Genomic DNA, 26759 nt, shown 5'->3' on the forward strand with positions numbered 1-26759 from the left:
AGTGTAAAAATTTGGTCTATTGTAAAGAGTTTTGTTGGGAACCCAGCTTGGAAACAACTTATTTTATTATTGATTTCAACCCAGGAAACAAGCCTCAGGTACAGGGATTGAGTGAATAATTTTCGCAGAGAGTTGAGAACAAAGATTCCTCTGTAGTTTTCCGGTAGGTTAGGGTCTTTCTTTTTAAAGATCATAGAAATGTATGAAGAAAAGTATAGAAAGCTATTTAAAATTGCCTCATCTATAAACATCTTGTTTATTAAAAATAAAATTTGTTCTAAAAAATTGTGAGCTGGAATTTTTGTAGAACTCTAACGGTATGCCATCTTAACCTGGAGCCTTTATTCTTTATTTTTTTTAAAGCCAATATTAGGTCGAGCATCGAAAACCGGGTATCTAACTCATCAATATAAGTGAATGGTTGTTCAAAACTTATGATCATTTGAATAGGGTCTGCTGTGAAAAGTGGTTTCGAATAAGTAGCCATTGTATTCACATCGATAGCAGAGACCTTTGACTTATTATTTTGGCTAGCTAGAATACGTACATTTAACCAAAATGATCTAGAATCATAACAATGTTTGAGATTCAACGCAATGTTTTTTAGATATTGTTGTTTTTTGAGGCTACACGATCTTCTGCTTGACGATATAGGGACTTAGATGCCAAGTTATTGTTTTTCAAAAGACTTTAAGTAACGTGGAAGATTTTTTTCTACTTCTCTTACATTTTTCGTCATACCAACAAGATTTATAGTTATTTGCTCTATTTTGAGAACTCCTGACAGCTGATATTCTGATGGTATCAAAAATTAAATCCATTGAGACATCCACTGTGTTTAAAACAAGACTTGAAATATTGATTGGTTGTTGAAGTAGATTTCTTCTATAAATATCGGATTTTGTTTAATTTTTTGGAGTACTAACTAAGTTGTCTGGAATTCTGGTTTGACTAGATAATAAATCCAAGTTTTGGTAAGTTGATCAAAGATGTTTCGCAGGGCGTATTTGAAGTGGAAAACTTGTTAAAAATGAGTTCGATTTCTCCGAGATTTTAGCTCTTGTTTGTTTTCTAAAACAAAAACTGCTCGTACTTTGGTCAAGTTTGAAATCCTAGAATTTTAAAGCTTTAATCAAAAAATGTTTATAAAAAACTTAACACACAGTTTAAATTCCCGAAAAACTTAAATTTATATTGAAATATTTTCGAAAAAAAAATCCTTTTTTCTGAGACTTGTAGACATTTTGGGCAATTTAAAACATGTATGCCTTCATTTTTTGTTTTAATACGGAACTGGTGATATTGAAATATTTTGGAAGATTTTAAATATATTTCGCTCTATAAAACTATAAAACTTGTATTCCATAGTTTAAAGGATGTTTTTTTTAAGATGTGTAATTTTAAATGTAGTCCATAATTTAAACGAATAATTTTACTATTGAAAAACGTTTGGAAATTGTTCAAATTATTTATGGTTCGGATCAGCACGAGCAGATACGGCTTGAGTATTAAAAAAGACCCGAGTGAGTCCATCAACCAAAGCGTGAAATAGTTTTAACTGTGTCCATTCACTTTTTCAAATGGGGAATGGGGCATCTTGGCTAAAACTCATTCGAGCCAGTTGCTTCGGCCAATTTCCCGAAATTATTTTTAAAACACACTTTCGAATACTTATTATAATAAAGCTACATTCTTGGGCATAACATAAAATTGTATGAGTTTTATTACTTTTTAAAAAACACATTTCTTAATAAGAGGGGGCTCTTTATACCTGCGAGTGGTTTGAGAAGACAATCAATCGGAGAGTATTAGATCCTTATTCAAAAAAAAAATCAACAAAAAAATGATATTGTGGAAATGTAGTAATTGTATTTAAAAAGCAAGCTATAAGTGTTTCCCTTAAGTACTATATCAGTAAAAGTCTTCAGTTCTTTTGTCCTTAAAGACGACAAGATGAACAAAGTGGACAAAATTAATGTTCTCTGTCTTATTAACCATCAAGTTTGCATTTGTAAGTGACATTTTCAACTTCAAAACATGCATACGAAACTGGAACTTTACTAACATTTCCAGAGAATTGAAAAATGACTAGGTGTCAAGTTTCAGTTTTTGATTGAGGATGGCAACGCGGTTGTCATAAACCATTTATTACAGATCATCCTAACCATGAATTGTTCATCAATAATTGTCGACCCTTTTTCGTTAAAATGTACCTCATACCTTTTCTAAAAAGTACATAAGTTTATATATAAATATGAAAATAAAAGGTGAAAGTATATTGAATTTCCGCCACAGCTAAAAAGGTGACGGTTAAAGATTGTTATCATATTTTTTGGAAAATAATAACAATTTTTTCTTATAAACAAGGGATAAGCTTCTGGGTCATTTGTTTTTGTCAAAAACAAGAGGCGATAAAAAGGCGACTAGCAGAAGGAGTATTTTTTCACAGTGAAAAGGGGTTCACTGGTCCGTCTTGCGTCGGTTCTCGAACATATACAAATTTAAGGAATTTGTTCTGGGAATTTATATGGAATCTTTTGGGAAACACACAAAAATAGCGCATATTTTCCTCCCATCTTCCTTCTTTTTTTGTATAAAACAAGCTATGTATTGTATTAGGATATTGTTTTTTTATCTTAATTTGAACAAAAGAAAACAAAAAGAACAAAAAAGGTTTGGTATTTTAGGATACTAAAAGGTTGAAAAGGAGAAATACAAAATAAAGGATAAAATAAGGATTTAGTGAAAAATTTTGATATGGATGTTACATGCCTTTGGTGGAAGGGTAATTTAAATATATGTGTATGTTCCTTAATAGAAATGCAAACAAAATAAGTTTGATTATGTATTTGTGTACCTACCTTATTATTCGATTTGATAATTTTGAAGGACGTCAGTTTAAATCTGCAGAAGGGGAAGAGAGAAATATTATTACTTAATTTGTAATGTAAATAGAATTGAAAAAAAAAACAATAACACTTTCCTAAGCGTATAAGAGCTATGCTGTTGTCTTAGAAGTGAAAATATAGGGTCTAAGTGGGTCGAATGCCTTACTCTAGTTTAAATGACTGCCGCACCCAGTTCTCTTTGGGGATGATTGACCTCTTGCTTACCAGGGCCAATTGTTATGCGTGTTTGGAATATTGAAACTATAGGCAAATCATTGGAGTGGAAGTGTCAATAACACAGCAATTAAAAACCCCAGGCTTATTGATGGTGGGCGTTGAAAGTTTTGAAAACTGAAGTGAGGAAGTGAGTTGGTATTTTAAGATCTACAGGGTTTCGACAATAGCTGTTGTTTTTCGTTTGAAATCTTGTTAGGAATTCAGTTTCATACTAAATGAGTTTTCAAATGAACTCGATACCTCTTTATCATAATCTATGCATAAAACATTTATCTTTCAAAAAACGTAAACCAAGCTCATTTTTTCATGTATTAAACCCTACATCATTTTGGGCAAAAAAAAAAGACAGTGGCAACGATATCGTTTGCCAGTACATCGCCATCAGTTGAAGTTTTTTAATAAACTCATTTCTATGGAAGTTCAAAAAAATCGAAATACCCAATGGAACCAAACACTCAGCCAGTTACAGAAAAATGATAAACCTTTCTGGAACATTGCTAAAATTATAAAAAATAAGACAAGAATAATTCCTGCGCTTAAAATATCTAATGAGGTCCTTTATACTGATAGTGAAAAGGCAAATGCTTTCGCTGTAGAATTCAGAAAAAACCATGAGGTATCCCAACAGCTAAGTGACCTAGATACTATAAGTTTGGTAGACGCTGCCTCTTATAGAATTTTATCTTCTATAACAGAAACACCCCAAGATGAATACGTATCTGTTGATGATGTTTCCGCCATAATAAAAGAGTTGCAAGTAAAGAAAACCGATGGACTTGATAATATAAAAAATGTATACCTCAAAAATTTACCCAAGTCAGGAATAAAGTATCTAACGTTTATTATCAACGCCTGTTTGAAGAATCAATACTTTCTTGAAACCTGGAAAATAGCGAAGGTCATACCAATATTGAAAGCTGGTAAGGACAGAGAAAATCCTAGTAGCTATAGGCCAATCAGTCTTCTTAGTAGTTTGAGTAAAGTGTTCGAAAAAGTAATAAAAAAAAAACTCAACTTATTAATTGAAGAAAAACATATTTTTCCAGACCAACAGTTTGGATTTAGGAGCCACCACAGTACTTCACATCAAGTCCTTAGGATTTGTAACATTATCAAAAATAATCGTTCTGAAGGAAGATCTACAGGTATGGTCCTTTTAGATATTGAAAAAGCTTTCGACTCTGTTTGGCATAATGCTCTTATTTACAAATTAGAAACATTCGCGATTCCAAGTTTTCTCATAAAAACAATTCAAAGTTTTTTATCAGGAAGATGTTTTCAAGTGTACGTTAATAAATGTAAATCCGTGTTAGTTAATATTCAGTATGGTGTCCCTCAAGGTTCAGTTCTTGGTCCTGTCTTATATAATGTGTACACGTCTGATTTTCCACAGCTACCTTATTGTGATTCAGGGATTTATGCAGATGACACCTGCATACTCTCTTCGCATGAGTTTGGTCTCAATATTGAGACCTATCTTCAAAATGCACTTCATATTTTAATGAGATATTATCACAAATGGAAAATTAAATTAAATGCTGGAAAGATAAAATCAATCTTTTTCTCGAGAAAAAGAAAGCGATTATTTCTTCCCAGTAATGAGCTGGAAGTCAATGGTGCTACTATAAAATGGGAGTCCAATGTGCATTATCTAGGAATAAACCTTGACAAGCGGCTTATCTTTAAAGAACATATAAGTAAAATAATTAAAAAAGTTAATATTGCAATTAAAATGCTGTACCCGCTTATAAATAGAAAATCGCATTTAAGTACTGAAAATAAGATAATTATACAAAAGGTTGTGTTTCAAGCAATGTTGTTGTATGGATGTCAGATGTGGGGTAATTACGCAATCTCCCATATTAAAAAACTCCAAGTGTGTCAAAACAAAATTGTAAAAATGATGCTTAATCTACCCTGGCATTATTCAACTAATGATCTTCATAATCAAACAGGTGTTCAACTGATTTGCACAAGAATTCGAAAATTAACTGATAATTTCTTAATGAACTGTGATATTTCTGACAACCCTTTGGTAGTGCAATTAAACACTTAAAAACACTTAAAAATGTATTTATTTATTTTTGTTACTTATTACTTACTATTTATTGTTTATTATTTATTATTTATTATTTATTATTTGTTATTTATTATTTATTATTTATCATTGATTATTGATTATTTATTATTTGTTATTTGTTATATGTTATTTATTATTTATTATTTGTATATGTTATTCATTAATTTATATTTACTGAGCTTATTTATTTTTATTTATTTATTACTTACTATTTATGGTTATTTATTTTTTATTTGTTATTTATTATTTGTTATTTACTATTTACTATTTATTATTTATTACTTGTTATTTATTATTTACTATGTGTTATTTATTTTTTTTTTTTTTATTATTATTATTAAGTTAGTACCTGCTTTTGGTTTTTAGATTTTGTTGCAAAATAATTTGCTTGTTTATTTATTTATTTACTATTAATTTATATGTTATATATATATATATGTTTAAATAACTTATTTATTTATTTATATTTATTCAATTAAAATTCAACTTTTTTATTACTCTACGTATCCTATGTGTTTTAAAATTCAATCTATTTCTTACTGAAATGTTTGTTTTACTTAAATGAAGGTTTTTATCATATTTTCCTTCAAAATATAAATGTTTTCTTTTTGTAATTATAATGTTGTAAAAATAACTTATTCAGTAGAAAGATATATTTTTAATATCAAATCTATGTGTAAACTGAGCGGTAGCAAACCAAATAATATTTTAAAGAAAGAAATAAAATATCTATCTATCTATTCATGGTCAATGGTCAATTTTGGGCAAATGGTTCATATCATAATTCTTAAATTTGAGTAGAAATCAAACAGCCACAGGCATAATTCAAAGCCCGTTTCGTCCTAATTAGACAATGCTAAATCGACGTGAAAGTAGCTTATAATTTTCAATTTAGTATCAAAATGTGAAGCGAATTCGAAAAAAGATTAACAATGTCTACAAAAAAATAAAAAAATCTACCTCACTATGTTATTATACTATCTATACTATCAGAATCTTGGACTGAAAACTTATATTCTTAACTCAGAGCTTTTTACTACTGCAATATACAGTTCTCCGGACCTATTGACATCTCTGACACATGCAGAATTGAGACTTCTATTTGATATTAAAGACTCGCAAGGCCAACAATACCGTTTTGGACGTAGTATAAAGAGTGACTTATCTAAGCTGAAGCCTTAGTGTAAGAAAGCCCCTGTATCATACACCAACTTATTTGTAAAATATGGTGGGAAGAAATTATTTCCAACAACTGGAATCTCACGTCACAACGTCAAACGGCAACAATCGCAAGAGATCGCCAAATCGAGTTACAAGTAACGTCTCTCAAAGTTCTGTGACGCCAATACAATGTATCGAAAACCAGTGGCAACATTGCCAAGATCCAATCAGAGAAGCCGCCTTTGCCGTGCTGGGTTTCAAAAGGAACCCCTGGTTTGATGAGGAATTTCGGCAAGGAAATTCAGCCAAGTTACATGCACCAACTTATCTGTAAGATATGGTCAGAAGAAAGCATGCCCCATGATGAAACCTCAGTATTTTTTGCCCGATCCTGAAAAGGAGACCCTCTAAACTGCATGAACTATAGAGCAATGAGTCTACTTAACATCGCCTACAAATTCTTCTCTGCAGTCATATGTGAAAGTCTAAAGCCCGTCGTCAACAACCTGATAGGTCCTTATCAGTGTGATTTTAGACCAAGAAAGTACACAGTCGACCAAATATTCACATTGCGGCTGATCCTGGAAAAACCCAAGAACACCAAATCGAAACCCATCATCTTTTCATCGATTTCAAGGCCGCATATGACAGCATCTACAGGGACGAGCTGTAAAGAACCACGTTTAGTTTTGGCATCATTGAGAAACTCCTCCGTTTATACAAGATGACCATGGAGAATTCACGCTACTCCATAATGATTGGAAACAACTTAGCAGAATCATTCGATATCAGAGTAGGCTTTAGGCAAGGTGATGTACTGTCATGTGATTTCTTTAACATCGTCCTTCAAAGAATAGTGTAGTGCTCCCACGTCAACACTAGAGGCACTATCTTTCAAAAGCCTGTTTAGTTACTGACATAATGCTGATAACATTCACATAATTGGAAGAACTCACCGAGCTGTTAATTGGGCTTTTGTGAATATTCAGGCAAAGGAAGCAAAAATGGGATAAACGGTTCAAAAAAGATGTACCAAACCGACGACTCTGTCAAAACTTCACCACCTGCAGACGTAATTTTGAAGTAGTTAATGACTTTTTCTACCTAGTCTCCGAAGAATTATTCCTGCTTACTACCCCGCTGCCGTATGCTTTGACTTAGAAAGCGGTCGAGCAATAGAGACCACATTCGAGCAACCAAAATGTTGCTATATAAGGCCCTAATCATCCCCGTTCTGTCCTGCTGCACAGTGCAGAAGCATGGACCTTGACAAAGCGAATGAAGGCACCTTGGTTCATTTCGAGAGAAAAGTTCTTCGCGTGATCTACGGTCCCGTATGCATTGAAGGTGAGTGGAGGAGAAGATGGATTGACAAGCTGTACGGGCTCTACAGCGACGTAGACTTAGATAGAAGGTCTAACGACTGAGATGGCAGGGGCACGCAAAGTGCATATAAACCAATATTTCGGCCCGGAAAGTCTTCTATTCGACTCCTACAGACGGCACAGTAGAGAAAGACCGTTGATCAGTTAGCGCGTAAGGGGAATGTTATCTTACTCAAGTTGGAGTGCGCACCTTGAGACATCCAAGTAGGGAGCATGTTAGATTTAGAAGTTTGTTGGGTGAGGCTCTACTTCACATAGGATTGTAGCGCCACCTTAAGTAAGTTAGTAAGTAAGCTACAACAATATGACTGTTAGTAACTGTCACAGTTTGGGACTCGTTATTTCAAGAGCCTTAAGTATAACAACCCTGATAACGTTTATAACTTATAGAATTTAAACTTTCTTGTTATTGATATTTTATAAGTTATTTACAAAATATTTACAAATATTCTTAAATCTAGAAGTATTACAAACATTATTAAAATATGTTATTTCTAAGAAGTCATCACTCACTCACAGCCTCTCCGAATACTATTCTTATCATCCCCTTAGCAAATGTCCAATGAATCATCTCATCTCATTTTGGTTTCTTTTATTTTCTTACAAAAAAAAACACCGATCAAATAGGTTTTCCTCTCATTTTGCCTCTAAGCAAATTTCTGCTGATGATGTGATACGCTTAAATACAAATAAAGAAAACAGCCCTCAAGGACTTTTTAAAACGTTTTCCTTTTTTCCACAAAAAAGAAGGAAAAAAAACTTACAATGGCCAGCAGGCTTTTGTAAGGAGATGCGGTTGAGTTAGTTTCGTTTCGGTTTCCTTTGGTTTGATTTTTTAGTTGTTGTTGTTTTTGTGTTTTTTCTTTCGAATTAAGTCCGCACTTGATACAATTTTGGTTCGTTGTATTTGAACACGTACGTTATTATTTCACATCTTCAATCACTTTAATATAGGTACGAAGACTTATGTACGTACATAATTTTCAGGCGTTTTCATTTTGTGCCCGTTTGAGTCAATTGGCTCTTGTTTGATTGATGAAGCCGACCTCTACGGCTTTATTGTAACATCAATCAAAAGTGTATTTAGTTTAGAATGAAAGTGATAGCGAGAGAGAGAGACGGAGAAGTTTTAAGAGCAAAAATGATGAAGATGTGATTAAAGTTCTTGTTATTTTTTATGCAAATAAGCACCTTTTGAAAAATACCTTTTTTTTAAAGGTCCTTTTAGGAAAATTGTTTCTTAAAACAAAAAAAAAAACACTGACAGTGACAGTTTACGAAGAAGACAACGACTTCACGAGGCATTAATAAACTACCCCCCAAAAAGAAAGAAGGTTAACTTGAATGCTACCTTCTTCTTTTGCTTAGTTTTGTATTTATTTAAATTCATTTTCATCTCTTGCACATAAATTATATTCAACTTTTCTCTTCTTGTTCTTGTTCTTATTTGAAAAGCAATAAATTCTTCTTATGTGTCCTGCTGACTGGAAGGACTTTTGAAACTCAAAAAAACAAAAGCAAAACAAAATTAAAGAGGGAGGTTTGTTGGACAAAAATTGACGCGTTCGAAGATATTCATTGAACTCGAAATAATTCACAAAGAGTGTGAACAGCACCCAACCTAAAGCCAGCGTGTTTTGCACAAATGAAAGACAAATTTATTGATGATGCTATGCCACTGTGCGCCATCTGTCTGTCGCTACGATGTCCTACACAAACTGCTTCACTAAAAACAAAAAAAGCATAAATAAATCAGGTGAATATTGCTATGGACCTTGGTTGTGCCATCAGGATATTCGTAGTCGTTGTTGTTGTTAACATTTTCAAAGAGAATCGATTCGACACATAGAACAGTTTTTTTTTTTGTTGTTGTTCGAACCGAATCGAACTCCATTGACATAAATTTTAAGTGACAAGACTAATGGAGAAACGTTAGTTTGGCACAGTGGGGCGATAAAAATGGTGAAGTTGAAATAATTTAAAAATCCGATGATAAGAAACGCAGTTTTTAACTTCTTTAAATTTTGATTTTGACTTTTTTTGAGTGCTAAAATTCTGATAATGAAACTTTTAATTTAAAAAAAAGAACAGATGAAAAGATGGGATGCAGGTTTCGCTTCGATATTAATTCAAAAAAATATTCAAAAATAGGCTTGCGGTCCAAACTGATAAATTCCTATCGAAATTTCTAAAAGTTTTACAAAATACTAACAACAACATTCTGTGTCAGATATAAAAAGTTTTAAGGTTCTATGTTCTCTAATTTCTTAGAAAATATACAGCTTGATTGATGCTTGACATCTGGTAAGATTTCAAAGTGTCAAAAAAACCGCAGCAAAAATATAGCAACGATTTAAGATATTTGCTTAAAACTAATTTTATTTTATTAAGGACAGAAAGATTTAGCAACATTTTTTAAATATCCAACATCCATTTTCTTTATAAAAAAAAGAGTCTACACAAAATTGTGTATTTTAAATAAATGAAAGTTTTTACATCAAAATTATTTCATTTATAAGAAATATTGTAGCATACATAGTTTTCTTAGATAATATCTTTTCTTACAAAATTTTCTGTCGTTGTCAACGCCAATGTGCTTCTATAACTTTATTAAGCCTCGCTTGCAAACCGTCTAAAACTTTCTTGTCACACCCAATTTCGAACAGATTTTGCTTTAGAGAAATATTCTGTTGTTTTCTTCCCCTAAAACTATTCAGCGGTAATAATCTATAGCCTAGAAATACTCAGCAATCAGTTTACCTCAAACTCAACCTCGGTCCTAGTGTCAAGTACGGATATTCGTTCTTTAGCCGTACTTCGTGAATAAGAAATGCCTAACACAGTCTGTTTTTCCCAGTCATTGCAATATTCATGAATTCAAACCCAATGTGTACTTACTTCTTTTAAATTCGTTCTTCCTTCTCTAATGCCCTAAACAGTTAGTGGAATTTTGTGTAGCAATTATGTCAATTTAGAATCATGCCACTTCCAAAATTTATTTGAAGTCGATATCTCTGCCGTTTCTTCAGATATTGCTGAGATCTTTCTAAAAATCTTTGATTGAGATTCTAAAGACCTTGAAACGTCAAGAAATGTTAAAAACTTCAACTTAACAAATCGGACCAATTATAATAATTTTCTATATGAATTCAATACAATTTTAAGAATAGTCACTAGTTTATCTGCTTCGAAAGTAAGCTGAGTTAAATATACACATCTATAAATGTTTAAATAGAAAAGAAGGGCTTTTCAAGATCAAGTTCTTGAAATGTATATATTTCTTCCTTAGTTCTAGCTGTGATAGGTTAGGTTAGAGTGGCTGTCCAGATGTCATTGACGCACGCAGACCTCAAGGGTCTATTGTGATACCACTAATGAGGTTACTCATGGGAGAGTAATGAACTTAAACAAACAATTTCGTACTTTTAATAAAGTAAGAGAGACGTTTTGTGTCAATCGTTGCCAGTTCACTGGTGTTATCCAAGAAGGGATTACCGAGAAAGTTATTCCTTTTAATGGAGAGTGCTGGACATGTACATAGAAGGTGTTGGACTGTTTCCTCTTCCTCCTCGTCCATGCATGCAGCTTCAACAGAAGTCATTTGTGTAGGCCCTTCCTATAAGGCAGTGTCCTGTTATTACTGCAATTGTAGAGCTTATACTTTGCTCAGTGATATCAAGCTTTTAAGTCAGGGAAGTTAAAACATGAGCCTACCCGAGTCCTTCCCATCCTTCCCGATAACATTCTTTATAATTGTATCATTATATTAGAGGTCACTAAAGAGCTCCCATATTCTTAAAGAGCAAATCTTCATATAAAAAGTGCTTCTCAGTTAAGGTTCCTGAAATCAGCATATAATATGAGGTCCCTTCAATATTTCAATAACGCACCAGATAAAGTTGTAATTGCCTAAGTTTGTTTTTGATCCTTTCAGTTTCAACATTGGAACTATTGTGTTCCACTGTTCTTCACCCACACAGCCACATGTCGTATAGTAATCATCACCATCGAATTGGTTATCCTTTGAAGCATTTTAACCGGTCGGTCAGCGACAAACCGGATAAGCAACGGATACTACATCTATATAGTCATCCATAAAACCGTTTTGTTTTATTGGCAAAGCTATTTCATCCATTTTTGGAGCTCCTCTTAGTATACATACATTCCTAAACCTCCACTGACTGTGAAGTGCTCGGGGTCCGATTATTCAAGGACTTTAGAGAATAATAGAATTATACGATATCTCGATAGCTATTCGCCTGCATCTCCTGGTAATCGCATAATATGAATTCCGCATCTATTTTCTCCACAAGAAAAAAGGACGAATCCTGACAGCTTTAACATGATGCTTTTTCAAACATTCAAGCATCTGTATAATAGAACCTAGACAAATATGGAGGTCTTTTGTCTGACGTTAGATTCATTCCCCCCACCTTCGCATGCATAATATGAAGAAGAGAAAATATCCTTTTGGGATTATTTTAAGATTTAAATACATCATGTGTTCATTCCTGGCGATGTCTGGTACAGAGCAGAGGGATACGTCACCGTCGACGTTCCTCCGAGTTATGGTTTGTCTCTGTGATGTCTTCTATACATTTTCGTACACCTAATTGTTCTGGGAATCCTCCGAAATAGACCAATCCTTGCTGCTTTTATGCATTTAACGTAAATGGCGACGACGTTAATAATATCCCACAAAGGTGTCATGAATATTATACCCTTCTATAATACAAGAGTACCACCTACCTCTAAAGACTTTGCATGCCAAGAGTCTTGTTTCTCTATGCACAAAATGATGCAAACGGGAATGCTATTCTAGCGCCCTCTATATGTGAGTTGTATATGTTCTATGAAGAATGCCAAAAGGGCTGTACGATGTTTAATGCGCTCCACAAATATGAGAGAAATTTTGTCAGAATGTTAAGTTAATTTCAAAATTATTATTAAATAATATAAATGTGCATTTTGCATTTGACAGGACATTGAACAAAATCACCCTTTCCCAGATTTGAACCCAAGTAAATTCAAATCAAACCACCCTTTTTCTCTCTCTCTCTGCTCTGTTATGCTGTGTTCTGATATAGCTGTTAAAATTCTATCAAAATGTCAATCAATTTAAAACGAGTTGATATAGATTTTTGGAAAATTGAAATGATTTTCTAGTTCATTTGTCATACTCCTTTAAAGATACCTTCTGACAGAGAGAGAGAGAGAGAGGGGTGATTTCATGATATTTTATGGTTGAATCCAGTTGGAATTTATTTTTTGTCTGTTCGTCATAAATTGATTTTGTTATAAATGAACAATTTTTTATTTTCTGTCAATGTCAGAAAATCAAATGCATTTAATTAAGCTGTCATAAATGATTGCACATTTGATGTGTTAGTTATGTTTTGGGTGTAAATTGAGTTTGTATGTGTTTTTTTTTGTTATTTGGTGACGAGACTTTAAAAATGTCTTAGGCTGATGCTGAATACTTTCAACTTTTTCCTAATTTAATTTGAATGCATTAAGTTTAAGAGACAAAGTGGGTAAGAAAATTGTAACTTCGGCATTTTTTTTAAAGAATGTACACAATTTGAACTAAGAGCTTTGGGAGAGTGTGGCAGCTTGTTATAATTGCAACATGAAGCTACATCATACAATTTGAGAATTTGAAATGATTCTGAAATCGAGATTTCTATATCTTCAAAGGAATAATTTAAGACGATTGACTTTAAATCAATTATTACCGCTTCGAATTTCAATCTTTGTTTTCTGTGTTTCAAGTATGATGAAAACCAGTCACAAATAAAACCTTAAGACCCTACATTTTCAATCTAACTAAGACTTATTTTGTGATCTTTGGTATCAAGTGCTTTTGAAATATCAATAAATAAAGCAGTTTGCAAATATTTGAGGGCAGAAACACAACAAAGCAACCTCAGTTGAACTTTTTCTTTGGAAACCAAAAGCATTTAAAAACTGTATTTCTTTTTTTCAAATAAACTTACCACTCTATTTTTAAAAGGTTTTATCAAATACTATAGATGTTAGTGAAATCGGCCTATAACTCAATAAATCTCTTGTAACACCTTTTTTGAAAAAAGCAACGAAATTAACCCATTTAAGGGCAATTGAAAATACATCACCAAAAATATTTTTAAATATTAAAAAAGTGTGCCAAGACGTAGTTTAAGAAATAAGCGACATTTTTCAAACAATAATTGAAGATAGGTTCAAACACCAAACTAAGCCTTTGGGAAAGTTCGTCTGGGTATTTGAAAATCATTTGCAATCATGGTTCTGTTAGAAATTTGGCAATCAACTTTAACGTAACCTTTACCTTGTTTAAATTTATTATTTTACACTCAAAAAATAAGCAAAGCTATCAAAAGTATGATCAAGACATTTACTGGATTTTGGTCTGCTAACCTCTCTTACCAAAAGAAACAAGACCATAGGAGGCTAATAGGTCAAAGTAGGATCCTACTTGCTTACTGTTTTCTAAAATATCTATATTTAAGTCTTCTATAGTCAAAATATTTTCTGATTCTTTACTTTCCAAAAAGATTGAACATTCTTCCAAAACAATAAAGTTCAACATATGTAGTCTATAAACAAACAAAATGGCAAATGTGTTTTGATTGATTTTAAAACGGAATATAAAAAAAATCAACAACATCAAAAGCATCTTCAATAAAATATCCAACATTGCAAGACACGTAGTCCTCATTTGAATTCAAAAATTCAGCCAAAATGGCTGATAATATGATTTATGAATAGGGGCTGTGTTTTATGGTGCGGTATCCTGCATAAACCAAGTAGTAATGTCTTTAACTTTAAGAAGAAGGAGTAAGTCTGCCTCATACTCTGGACTCCGTATGACGCGACTAACAGAGATCATGATTTGTCCACGAACGTTTTAAACAAACTACCATTCGCCTCGACTGTTCTGCGCCATGTGCTTCTCGGTCGTTCAGCTCTTCTTGCAAGCAATGCAGTCCTTACCTTTTCCAAGCGTATGTCCAATCCATTGCCACTTGCGACTTCGTATTATAGATTCTATAGGTTCCTGAATTGTCCTTCTAGGGAGGACCCTTATTTGATATACGGTTTGGCCAGAAAATTCTTAGGTTGTTCAATAGAGACGATACTTCGAAGGTACTAAAAGCTCTCAACTTTTTCCACCGGTTGCGAGAAAATATTTATTTGAAAGGATGGTCAGGTAGAACGCAAATTCCTCTCTAGTTTTCACACTTTGTTAGATCTCCCTTTGACGATAATTACCTTCTTTCACTCATGGGGGAAGCTTTATGTGAGTAATCAAATATATCGATGAGTTTTTGCAACATTTGAAAAATTACACTCGGTATAATACTGAATGGTACCCGTGGCATGATGGTTAGTGCGTTGGACTGTCATGCTAGAGGTCTTGGGTTCGATCCCTGCCTATGCCATCTAAAGTCTTTTCACGGGTACTGCCTCTTGCGAGGAATTGACAAATTCTCCAAGATAACTATTGTCATGAAAAAGTGCTTTCTCAAAATTAGCCGTTCGGAGTCGGCATATAAACTGTAGGTCCCCTCCATTCCTGACAACACTACTCGCACACAGAAATGGTTGAGAGTTGTAAGTCACTAGGCCTTGGTTCTCAACGGACTGTCGCTCCACCCAATAAAAAAAAAAAAAAAAAAAAAAATAATACTGAATGATAAAAATGAGCGGATTGACATCCATAGGTCCTGAGCGTAACGTATAGCCGATCAATGAGAGCTGCTCGACGCACTCTTTCAAAATTTTTTGGAGTATTTACTGTTAGATGACCTAATCGCACAGTTCCATGTCTCAAATACCAACGTCCTAATTGAATCAAACGTTGGAACACAACCGTGGTGGCAAATATTAAAATTACATATTTGGAAATCGTCTTTGAGTTTCAATGACCGGACGGCATATTTCAATAATAGTTTTGTAAACACACGATGAGCAATCGACTCCATGGTTCCTGAAATGGCATCTCGCAACTAGTCTATACTACCCATACTCAAAAGCATAACAATAAATTTTCTCCCACTTCACTTGACGCCCCGTCCAAACCTTCCATTTTGGTTATTTGTATCACAAACCACCTTTTGAGAAACGATCACATACGGGATGTCGCCAGAAATGCCGCAAGATGTTTGGGTTTTCTAGGGCGATGCGAGAAGTTTGTCTCCCATTCTGATCTGGTTATTATCTACAAAACTTATATACGTCCATAGCTTGAGTAAAACTCTCATCTCTTCGCTGGTGCTCCTGCAACTTACTTAAGCCTGATGGACAGCATTGAACGTAAAGCATTTAAATTCATTGGTGATGTCACCATCATAGGATCATTTACGTCGCTTGAACAGTCGTAAAGTTTCTTGTCTCAGAAAAATAGCCAGCTGCATTCCTCCCCTTAAACAGTTCAGCCGTAATACTCGCGCTTTTAGGAATGCTTATCAGTATACCCTCGAGCCCAACTTCCGTCATACTGTCAAGTACAGAAAATTGCTATTTTTTTTCAATTTACCCCTAAAGGAGACATTTCCGAAGACATATTCTAGGTTATTTGAACCCCTTCAGATATCTGCTTTCGTTTCTCGAAAATATATATATGATAAAAGGACCGGGTTTTGCTGATTCTACTTAAATGACTACATTATTGCAGCCTTAGAATGACCAAAAACCGACATATTTCAACCACCTATCGTTACTCTTTGACTTTTGTTCCCGAACCCATAATATGCTTCTCTAAATCTTCAACCGTAGCCTTGTAAATGTTTTTCCAACGTAACGTAAATATTTCGTTGAGCTAACATAAAAAATGATAGGAACATGCATTTGTTTATTTCAAAACTCGATTAAAATTACACCTTATCTCAAAATATGGTCTCAATAAATTGTCAACATTTTGCAGGAAAAGACCTCCAATGGCAATTTTATTCAAAGTTCACAACTTTCCTCTCGTCCAATCCTATAGAACACTTCCTTTCAAAATTTCCCATAGTTCATTCTTTTCTATAAGAATAAATCTAAAACATAAACTTATTTTATGGAACAAACATACACAACAAAATAATAATATTTTACCAATATCGAGTGTCCCTTTCACATTGATCAATGACCATAGTTTAGGAGTAATTTTGTGTTTCATATTTTTATTTCTTCCTATTTCCTTATTTTGTTGCTCCTTTTCCCTTATGCTCTGTAGACTTGCTCCTTGAATTAAGTTCGTTTCATTTTTCAAAAATAGCTCGGTTAAAAATAAAAACAAGCCATAATCGATCTGTGATGGAAGAAGTTTCAAATAAGCTTTTATATATGGAGTCGTATAGCAAACCCAGGGGGTTAAGGACATATCACTTCACTACAACTACGATTCTACCTAGCAACATACTTTTTTGACGTTTAAAAAAAAGGACATAACCTCCTCAAAGCAGCTCGAAGGAGTTCGTGTGTAGGAAAATCGATTCATACGAGTATGTCCTGTATTTATTTTTGCCGCGAAATAGAGGCAATATATATATGTGTGTATCTATGTATTTATTTTTGTAGAGTTTATATGTTTTGTTGGTTGATGTTCTTTGCTGTGCTTCTGTTCTGTTGTGTGTTGTGGAAGTTAGACGAAGAAGAAGATGGAATGAATGATGGCAGATGAAGATAGATTAGTTTGGTGTAGGGAACCAGGAAATGGAGAAGAAATATCCTTTTAAGTCGGATGAATTATTAAGGAGCAAGAGATTAAGTTGAATTGAAACAGCATCCGGAATACGATATACATTAAAATATGTACACACATAGATATAAAGTTCGTGAAATGTTTAAAAATTGTTTGGTCAGTTTTTTAAAAATGATATTTTAAATTCCGAACAAAAAAAAAAGAAATAAGGAATTTATATTCAGGTGGGTTGATGTAGATAAAAAGATGTGTTGGATGCTGCCGCCAAGACTAGCTCAGAACGCTACCCGATGTCGTCTTTCGTTGAATATTTTATGTAGTTGAATTGCTTGTATATGTGTTATAAAATTGTTAAGAAGTTGAAGGTGACAAAAGGTCACAAATAAAAAGAATACTGACTTCTATTATAACTATAAACGAGTGTGTTTCATTTATATCCAATTTTTCATTTTTCATTTTAAAATTACAATTTCAAATTCAACTTACCTTTTTTCATTCAACTCAAAACATTTTGGTCCTTCGCGAGCCTTTTTAAACAAACCGGCTATATTAAATTGTTTGAATTAATTAAAAAGACAGTGCGACGACATTTTGTCGTTCTTTTTCAAAGTTTATTCAACGAATTTAAAATTAATTAATTAACATTTAATTTGAATAAAGACATTTTAATCATCATCATAATCATCATCAACACCATCATCATCATCATAATAATCATCATCACCATCATCACCATCATCTTCATCATCATCATCGTCATTGCCGTCGTCATCGCCAACGCAGCCGCCGCCGCCGTCGTCATCGCCATCGTAGTCATCATTCCAAGAGTGCAGTTGTCCAGCTACCCATTCCTGAAAGTAATCGCAGTGAGTAAAATTTACTTACTTTTGTAATTTATATACATATAAACATACATATACTCGTATATATACATATATACTATAAAGAAATTTTAAATACATAAATCAAAATGAATGCTGTAAAAATTTTAAAAAATATATGTGCTCAGATATCAAAAGATTATGAGAATTTTAAGAAGACAGTTTCTGCAACTCGTAGGACAAAGAACTATGTCTCTACGCGGCTTGAAACGCTTGGTAACAATTGGCAAACCATTGTTCAACAGCACCAAATCGCGGTTTGCAGCGATGAAAACATAGCACCAATCGAAGAGCTTTTTAATGAAGCTGGTGAGATTTATACAATTTATAAATCTGTGTTGCTAGATGAGCTAGACAAATTTGCAGCAGCAGAAGCAGCAGCTAAAGCAAAAGATTCACCTGCTCCTACTTTGGTTCAAAAGTCGACCAATGACAAGCCGCACGATGTACGTTTGCCAAAAATTCACCCACCGACATTCACGGGAGAATATCAAAATTGGCGTTCTTTCCATGACCAGTTTGTTTCACTGGTACATAACAACACTTCACTTACAAAAATCGAAAAATTACATTATTTGAAGTCAAGTTGTAAAGAAGGTGCTGGTATTTTACTAGAACACATAAGTGTAGATGATGCAAGCTATGATAAGGCTTGGGAACTCTTGACAACGAGATACGATTTCAAAAGAATTCTCGTTAACAACGAACTTAAGTTGTTTTATGAATTAAGTGTTGTTAAAGAAGAAAATGCTAAGGGCATAAGAGAATTATTAGATAATTCAACAAAAATTTTACATGCTTTAAAGAACCTGCAATTGCCTGTCCATCACTGGGATGCAATAATAATATTTTTGCTTTTGAAAAAGCTACCGGCTACGGTGCAATCAAAATGGGAAACAACTCTCGGAACTAAAAAAGAGATCCCTACATTTAAAGAGTTCTCTGACTTTTTGGAAACGAGGTTCCGAACTTTAGAGATGATGGACCAACAATATCAAACAAATACAACATCAACACAGAAAAAGCAAACAAAAAATGTTTTTCATCTCAATACTGAGGCAACAGAAAATTTTACGTGTAAGGTATGTCATAAAGGTGTACATTCCTTACGAACATGTTCGAAATTTTTAAAAATGGACGTAAGTGCTAGACAACGAGTTGTTAGACAATTTGGCAATTGTTTCAATTGTTTAGCTTACAGTCACCGAACAAATTTGTGCCCAAGTAATAAGTCGTGTCATTTTTGCCATAAAAAACACAACTCACTGCTACATTTTAGCAACAATTTTAACAACACAAATCAGCAACCATACTCGCAGTCAAACAATTTTCCAAATGCATTCAATCAACAATCAAGCTCTCAAGGTAATCATAACCAATTTCAACACAACACAAATAATAATAACACATTTTCAAATAATCCTCGCGCTCAATTACAAACAAACTCATATACACCCACTCAACAGAATAATAATAGAAACACATTCGCTCACACAAATATAAACACCCAGAATCCAAATAGCTCGCAAACACATCATGTAACAACAGAATTTAATCCAAATGTACAAAATGTACACCCCTACGATATACTGCCTTCAACATCTTCAAACTGTTTTCATCTAAACGAATCTAAAAGAACCCAAATTTTGTTAGCAACAGCGATTATAAAAGTCAAATCAGCCCAAGGAGACTTTGTTCAATTAAGAGCCTTGATCGATCCTGGATCTCAAGCTACTTTTATAACCGAATCGGCAGCTCAATTATTGGGTCTTAAAAAGATTCCAACTTCCTTTGACGTTTCTGTTTTAGGACAAAACAAAGCTAACTCTTGTAAACATTTTGTAAATTTGAATCTGAGTTCTAATTATTCAGATTTTATTACGTCGACAAGAGGTTATATATACAAGACCCTTACAGGACTTTTACCGAATGAAGAAGTCTTCGCTAACAGATGGAAACATTTACAAGGACTGAAATTAGCAGATCCTTCATTTAATCGTCCTGGTAACATTGACATTTTATTAGGGAATGACATATATTGCGAAATTTTATTAGACGAAGTCATACGCAATGAGGAACAAGTAGCTCCAATAGCCCAAAAAACCAGGTTTGGTTGGATTGTTTTGGGGAAAGTTCCTTTGGAAAAGCCATTTTCTCTTCAAGTCTACACACAGTTGGTAGATATCGACACACAAATGCGTGCATTTTGGGAAATGGAAGAAAGTCCCTATGAAAAAGCTGTAAATGAAGAAGATGTCGAGTGTGAGAAGCACTTTCTACAAAACACCAAGCGGGTGCCGGGAGGGCGCTTTGAAGTTTCACTACCCTTCAAAGAACTTCATCGACCAAGACTTATGTCAACAAAACAAAAGGCCTTAATGATGTTTTATAAACAAGAACAAAAATTATTAAACAACCCAACACTACACAAAGAATATAACGATTGCTTAAAAGAATACCTCACACTCAATCAAATGGAAGAAGTAGATATTAACATAGATAACAAACTTAACTCTCCATTTCACTATGTGGTTCCTCATCATGCCGTGATGAAAGAAACTAGTACAACGACGAAGTTACGTGTTGTTTTTAATGCTGCATATCAAACGGCAGATGTTAGTTCTTTGAACGACCATTTGATGACAGGACCTAAAACTCAAACAGATATTTTAGCCATTGTTTTAAGGTGGAGAACGCACAAAATTACTTTCGTATCAGACATAGAGAAGATGTACCGACAGATATTAGTTCATCCAGAGGACGCGTATTATCAGTTACTTTTTTGGCGTGAAAATCCATCAATGCCAATAAAGCTTTACAAAGTAAAAGTTTTAATGTTCGGTACTGCCCCAGCCCCATATTTAGCAAATCGAACGCTAAAGAAACTTGCTTCAGATGAAGAAGTAACATATCCATTAGCCGCTCAAATGATTCGGGAAGATATGTACATCGATGATTTGGTATCGGGTGCAGATTCAGTAGAAGTTGCGAAAGAAAAGTATCACCAAATCTCGAAGCTTTTATCATCTGCTGGATTTCATCTCCGCAAATGGATGAGTAATAACGAAGAGTTTCTTGCTTCAATACCAAAGGCAGATCAGGAAACAAATGTGTCATTGACATTCGGAGCTTTGGATCATACCAAAACCCTTGGAATCAGTTGGTTCCCATCTACCGATTCATTTTCATTTAAAAAAATCTCTATAGATAAAGTCGTTTCAAAAAGAACGATACTTTCAACAATTGCTCGTCTTTTTGATCCACTTGGATGGATAGCACCCTGTATCGTTAAAGCGAAAATCATTATGCAGCAATTGTGGTTGAAAGGCCTTTCGTGGGACGAAAACATTCCTGTGGAACTACTTCAAGAATGGCTCTCCTTTCAAGAAGAGTTGGATATCTTAGAAGATATCCGTATTCCGAGATGGGTAAATATAGAGAATGGCACCCAACAGGTCGAACTCCATGGATTCTGTGACGCATCTACCAAGGCATATGGAGCCGTGGTATATCTTCGAGTTTTAGATAACAAGAATTGCATTCACACCCATTTACTCATAGCCAAAACTAAAGTCGCTCCAGTCAGTACAGTCTCTTTGCCAAGATTGGAACTTTGCGGAGCAGTGATGTTGGCAAAATTACTCAACTATACTAAATCAGTCCTTCCGTTCAAGAATATATCAGTCTTTGCGTGGACTGATTCCACAATCACCCTTTGTTGGATCTCTGGATTGCCTTCAAAATGGAAAACATTTATTGCCAATCGAGTTACCGAAATTCAAAGGCTGACAAATGTTAGCATGTGGAAACACATTCCAACTAAGTTGAACCCAGCGGATCTTGCATCCCGTGGTGTTCTTCCATCCAAGCTAAGAAATAATAATCTTTGGTGGAAAGGACCACTCTTTCTTCAGGAGATGTGGAGATTCTCCATACCAGAACAACCCACCCAATGTGAAATAAATGAAGAAAAACGAGAAATAAAAACTCATTTAGCAATACAAAATACCGATGGAATTTTAGATGTGCTTTGTAAACAATCCAAACTAACAAAAGCCTTAAGAATTATAGCCAATGTTCATAGATTTATCTATAATAGTAGAAAAAAAGAAATATATCGAAGAAAATCGGTTCTGACACCCTTAGAACTCGATATTTCCATGCGAACAGCTATCAGAAGTGTTCAAAAACTTATGTTTCATGATGTCATAAATGAACTACAGAAAACCAAAAGAACCAAACTTAACAAATCTCTGAATCTTTTTATTGATGGATGTGGAATATTAAGAATCGGAGGTAGACTTCAAAATGCCACCCTAACATATGATCAAAAGCATCCAATTGTGTTGAAGCCAGATCATAATTTCTCCAGATTAATAATTGAAGATGCCCATGAGAAAACTCTACATGGTGGTATTCACCAAGTGATTGCACACATTCGAAATCGTTTTTGGATCTTCAACATGAAGAGAACGGTCAAAAAGTACATTAATAAATGTTTCACCTGTTTTAAGAATGCACCTAAGCCATTGCAACAACTGATGGGAAGCCTTCCAGCACCAAGAGTAAATGTTTCAAGACCATTTACACACACTGGTGTCGACTACGCCGGACCTATAGAAGTAAAGGCCTGGAAAGGACGAGGTGCTAAAAAATTCAAAGGCTATTTCGCCATTTTTATTTGTCTTTCAACAAAGGCAATTCATCTTGAAGCTGTCACAGATCTAACGACACAAGCCTTTATTGCCGCGTTTCGAAGATTTACATCTCGCAGAGGCATATGTGCAAACATATATAGTGACTGTGGGACCAACTTTAAAGGTGCTAATGTGGAACTCCAAAAAATGCTAAATGCTGCTAAGCTTAACTATACTGATATTGCTAACTCATTGAGTGCATTGGGTACCAATTGGAATTTCATTCCTCCCGCTTCTCCTCACTTTGGAGGCTTATGGGAAGCAGGAGTGAAATCTGTTAAATACCATTTGCGTCGCGTTGCCCGAAACCAAGCTCTGACGTTCGAGGAGCTCAGTACGCTTCTAGCGCAAATAGAAGCTTGCCTTAACTCGAGACCTCTATGTCCGGTTACAGACAGCTTGGAAGATTTCAATGCTTTAACACCAGCTCATTTTTTAATTGGCACATCAGCTCATATAGTTCCCGAAGCAGACCTAGCAGTAGAAAGGATTGGATACCTGGATAGATGGAAACGTCTACAAGCCTCACTACAGACCTTCTGGAAGGAATGGAGCGGAGAATACCTCACAAGGCTTCAAAATAGACCTAAGTGGCTAAAAATCAAGGACCAACCCAAAATTGGAGATTTAGTTTTGGTACGAGATGAAAGATTTCCACCTTCGAAATGGCCCATGGCAAGAATAGTGGAAACCTACCCAGGACAAGATGATCTTATCCGTGTAGTCAAAGTGCGAACACAAAATAATGAATTTAAGAGGCCTATCACAAAGATATGTCCACTTCCATCAAACAAAACGCATCAAGAAAACGAAACAATTTAAAAACAAAAGGAATCTGAAGTACTGAAACTTATACACAAAATAAAAAGAAAATTGAAATTAAGAAAATGAATTCTAAAACCCCTAAGAAAATATGAAACCAATTCAAGAAAAAAAAACTAAAATGAAGTCGTCAAAAAAAGAATGGAAAATCAACCCACTCAAATAAGAAAAACTAATAATCAAAAATATGAGCAAAATAAAACTAACCCTAACTTACTCAAATATAAATATGAATTAAAATCCACTCTGAATTAAAACCCACTCAAATATAATTAAAACTGAATTAAAATCCATTCTTAATTACAAACACACTCAAATATAAATAAAACTGAATGAAAATCTATTCAATAAAACGAATTTTCAAATTCTCATTCATTGAATATTTGAAATCTCACTCAGAAATCTCAAAACTAACCATTCATACAGTCCACTAGAACTCAACACATTTACACAAAAACCCAACCCATTTATGCTAAAATTCAACACAGTTATACTAAAACCCAACACATTCACATACTAAAATCAATCATATAAAACCTAAATTAGCTTACATGCTAAAACCCAAACTTAAGAAAATTGAATTTATCAACACAAAACATAAAAGAATTATAAATAAAAACGAAAGCGAAAACCTGAAATTAATCAAGAAATTTAAAATAAAATATAAAATATAAAATTATAAAATTAATAATTTTAAATAAAATAATTTCAATAAATTAAAAAAAAAAAACTCACACACGCTGAAATAAAACACTCATCACATTCAAACCAATAAAATACACAAAAGGCGAAATCAATAAAATTGAAATTAAAATCAAATAAATAAGTAAGACTATAAAATAAAATTATGAAAAAGGAAGCATACCATATCTTACAGAAGTTTCCCAAAATTCCAAACACTAGATTATGGTCCGGCACTCAAAACCAATAAACAAACCTAAAAGAGAAACCAAATAATTAATAAAACATATAACACAAATATTTTACCAACTCACCCATCGCATCTCACCTGAAATCACAATAACATAAATCACAATATAACAAAACATAACAACATAATAATAACATGCAAAATAGTATAAAACTTAAGTTAATACCTCCCATGCATTCACATTTAACTAAACATAATATTAATAACAAACGTATTAATTATAATATCAATAAAATAATAAAATTATAAATTAAATCAAAACAAAAATAAATTACAAAAAAAACACCGAAACCAATAACGGACCTTTAAAATTTCAAACGAAAACATTGAACATATATAAATAACATAAATTGGCCTGAAAAGAAAACAAATAAAATTAATGCACCAACCACTATACAAAAACAACAACTTACCAAAATAATTCACAGCCATAGCTGTCGGCAAGCTTCAGCTTCTAAGACACCAAAGTCAAGGTCAAGTCATCTAAAATTAATGTAAAGAAAATAAGGTTATGTTATGTGTATATGCTTGTAGAGTAAAAAAAAAAAACTGTTTTATGTAATTTACAATACTCACTCTTTAAAATAAATCCAGTTGGTTTTAGTTTTATAAATAATTAAAAATTAATACGAAACACAGTTAAAACAAATATTTAAAATTTACCGCGGAGAAAAACAATACAAGATCAACACAACAAATAAAAATAAGTGACATATAATTATTAATACGAGATGACAAATATATTTCGAGTATCGAAATGTAATAGAATAATCATAAACCACAACCTGGGCCTATATCCCATGTCATCAAACATAATTACTACAACTATTTAAATCATTTAAAATTTGTATTAATAATATTTTGTATTACTTTCATGTACATTAAATGATAGAAGCTGTGTTCGTTTACGCTGTGCACTGGGGGGGGGGAGAATGTTGGATGCTGCCGCCAAGACTAGCTCAGAACGCTACCCGATGTCGTCTTTCGTTGAATATTTTATGTAGTTGAATTGCTTGTATATGTGTTATAAAATTGTTAAGAAGTTGAAGGTGACAAAAGGTCACAAATAAAAAGAATACTGACTTCTATTATAACTATAAACGAGTGTGTTTCATTTATATCCAATTTTTCATTTTTCATTTTAAAATTACAATTTCAAATTCAACTTACCTTTTTTCATTCAACTCAAAACAAGATGGTTTGAGTTAATTTGCTTTTTGATAGGGCAATAAATTTTGTATAACGACCGTTTATATAAAATATCGTATAAAATATTTTAACACTAAAATATGTATGAAACATCAAGTCGAATGAAAGGAAATCGGGAGAATGTGTCTAGCTTTACAATTTTAATGGTGCTTTTGTAGCTTATTGGTTTGGTTATAACTTTTATTGGTCTTAAAACGCAATTGCTAACTCTTTAAAAATTTAATATGATACAATGTTTTAAGATAACTATTGTAAGAAATTAAGCTTGCTATCTAATTACATTTTTTAGTCCTGATTTTGAATTTAACCTTATCTATACATTCTCCATTCATGTAGTAGATAAATATGAGTTAAGTCTTAAAAATGTCTATTTGCGAAAAGGTAGATAATATTAAGTTGAATTAAGATTCGTTGCTTTGTGCTTGATGTAATTTTTCAGAAATACGAAATGGTTTTATGGTGTGATTAGATGTTAAAAACCAACAGTCAAATCACGCAATTCATTAAAGATAGGAATAATTTACATATCGATAAAAATTGATCAAGATATTTTAATATCAGGTGACTGACTGTCTGTCTCAAAAAACCAACTTGAGTTAACAAAGTTTTTTATGTTTTTTATGCCGAAAAGTTTAATTTTTAGGCAGTTAATCTTATTATTGGTGATAACAGAAACGTTCGTCTTCCAGTACGTAGTGGCAACGTGCGAACCGCCAACTTCTGATTTCGAATATAGTATAGCATGAAAATGTTAGACTTAGACGTTATGTTAAGTTAACA

General features: G+C 33.4%; 1 protein-coding gene across 1 annotated transcript in view; it reads left to right on the forward strand.

The window, feature by feature from the left end:
• The window catches only part of LOC129947435 (uncharacterized), a 113615-nt gene extending 89776 nt beyond the window's left edge, over positions 1 to 23839 (forward strand). Inside the window, exons 4-7 of the mRNA XM_056057992.1 lie at positions 3643 to 4119; positions 4172 to 4270; positions 18449 to 19281; positions 19600 to 23839. Of these exons, the coding sequence (XP_055913967.1) occupies positions 3643 to 4119; positions 4172 to 4270; positions 18449 to 19281; positions 19600 to 23839 (5649 nt within the window). The remainder of the gene's footprint in view (positions 1 to 3642; positions 4120 to 4171; positions 4271 to 18448; positions 19282 to 19599) is intronic.
• The last annotated feature ends 2920 nt before the right edge of the window (positions 23840 to 26759 follow it).

This window comes from Eupeodes corollae, chromosome 1 (genome assembly GCF_945859685.1).
Source record: "Eupeodes corollae chromosome 1, idEupCoro1.1, whole genome shotgun sequence".
NCBI classification, from domain to species: Eukaryota; Metazoa; Arthropoda; class Insecta; order Diptera; family Syrphidae; genus Eupeodes; species Eupeodes corollae.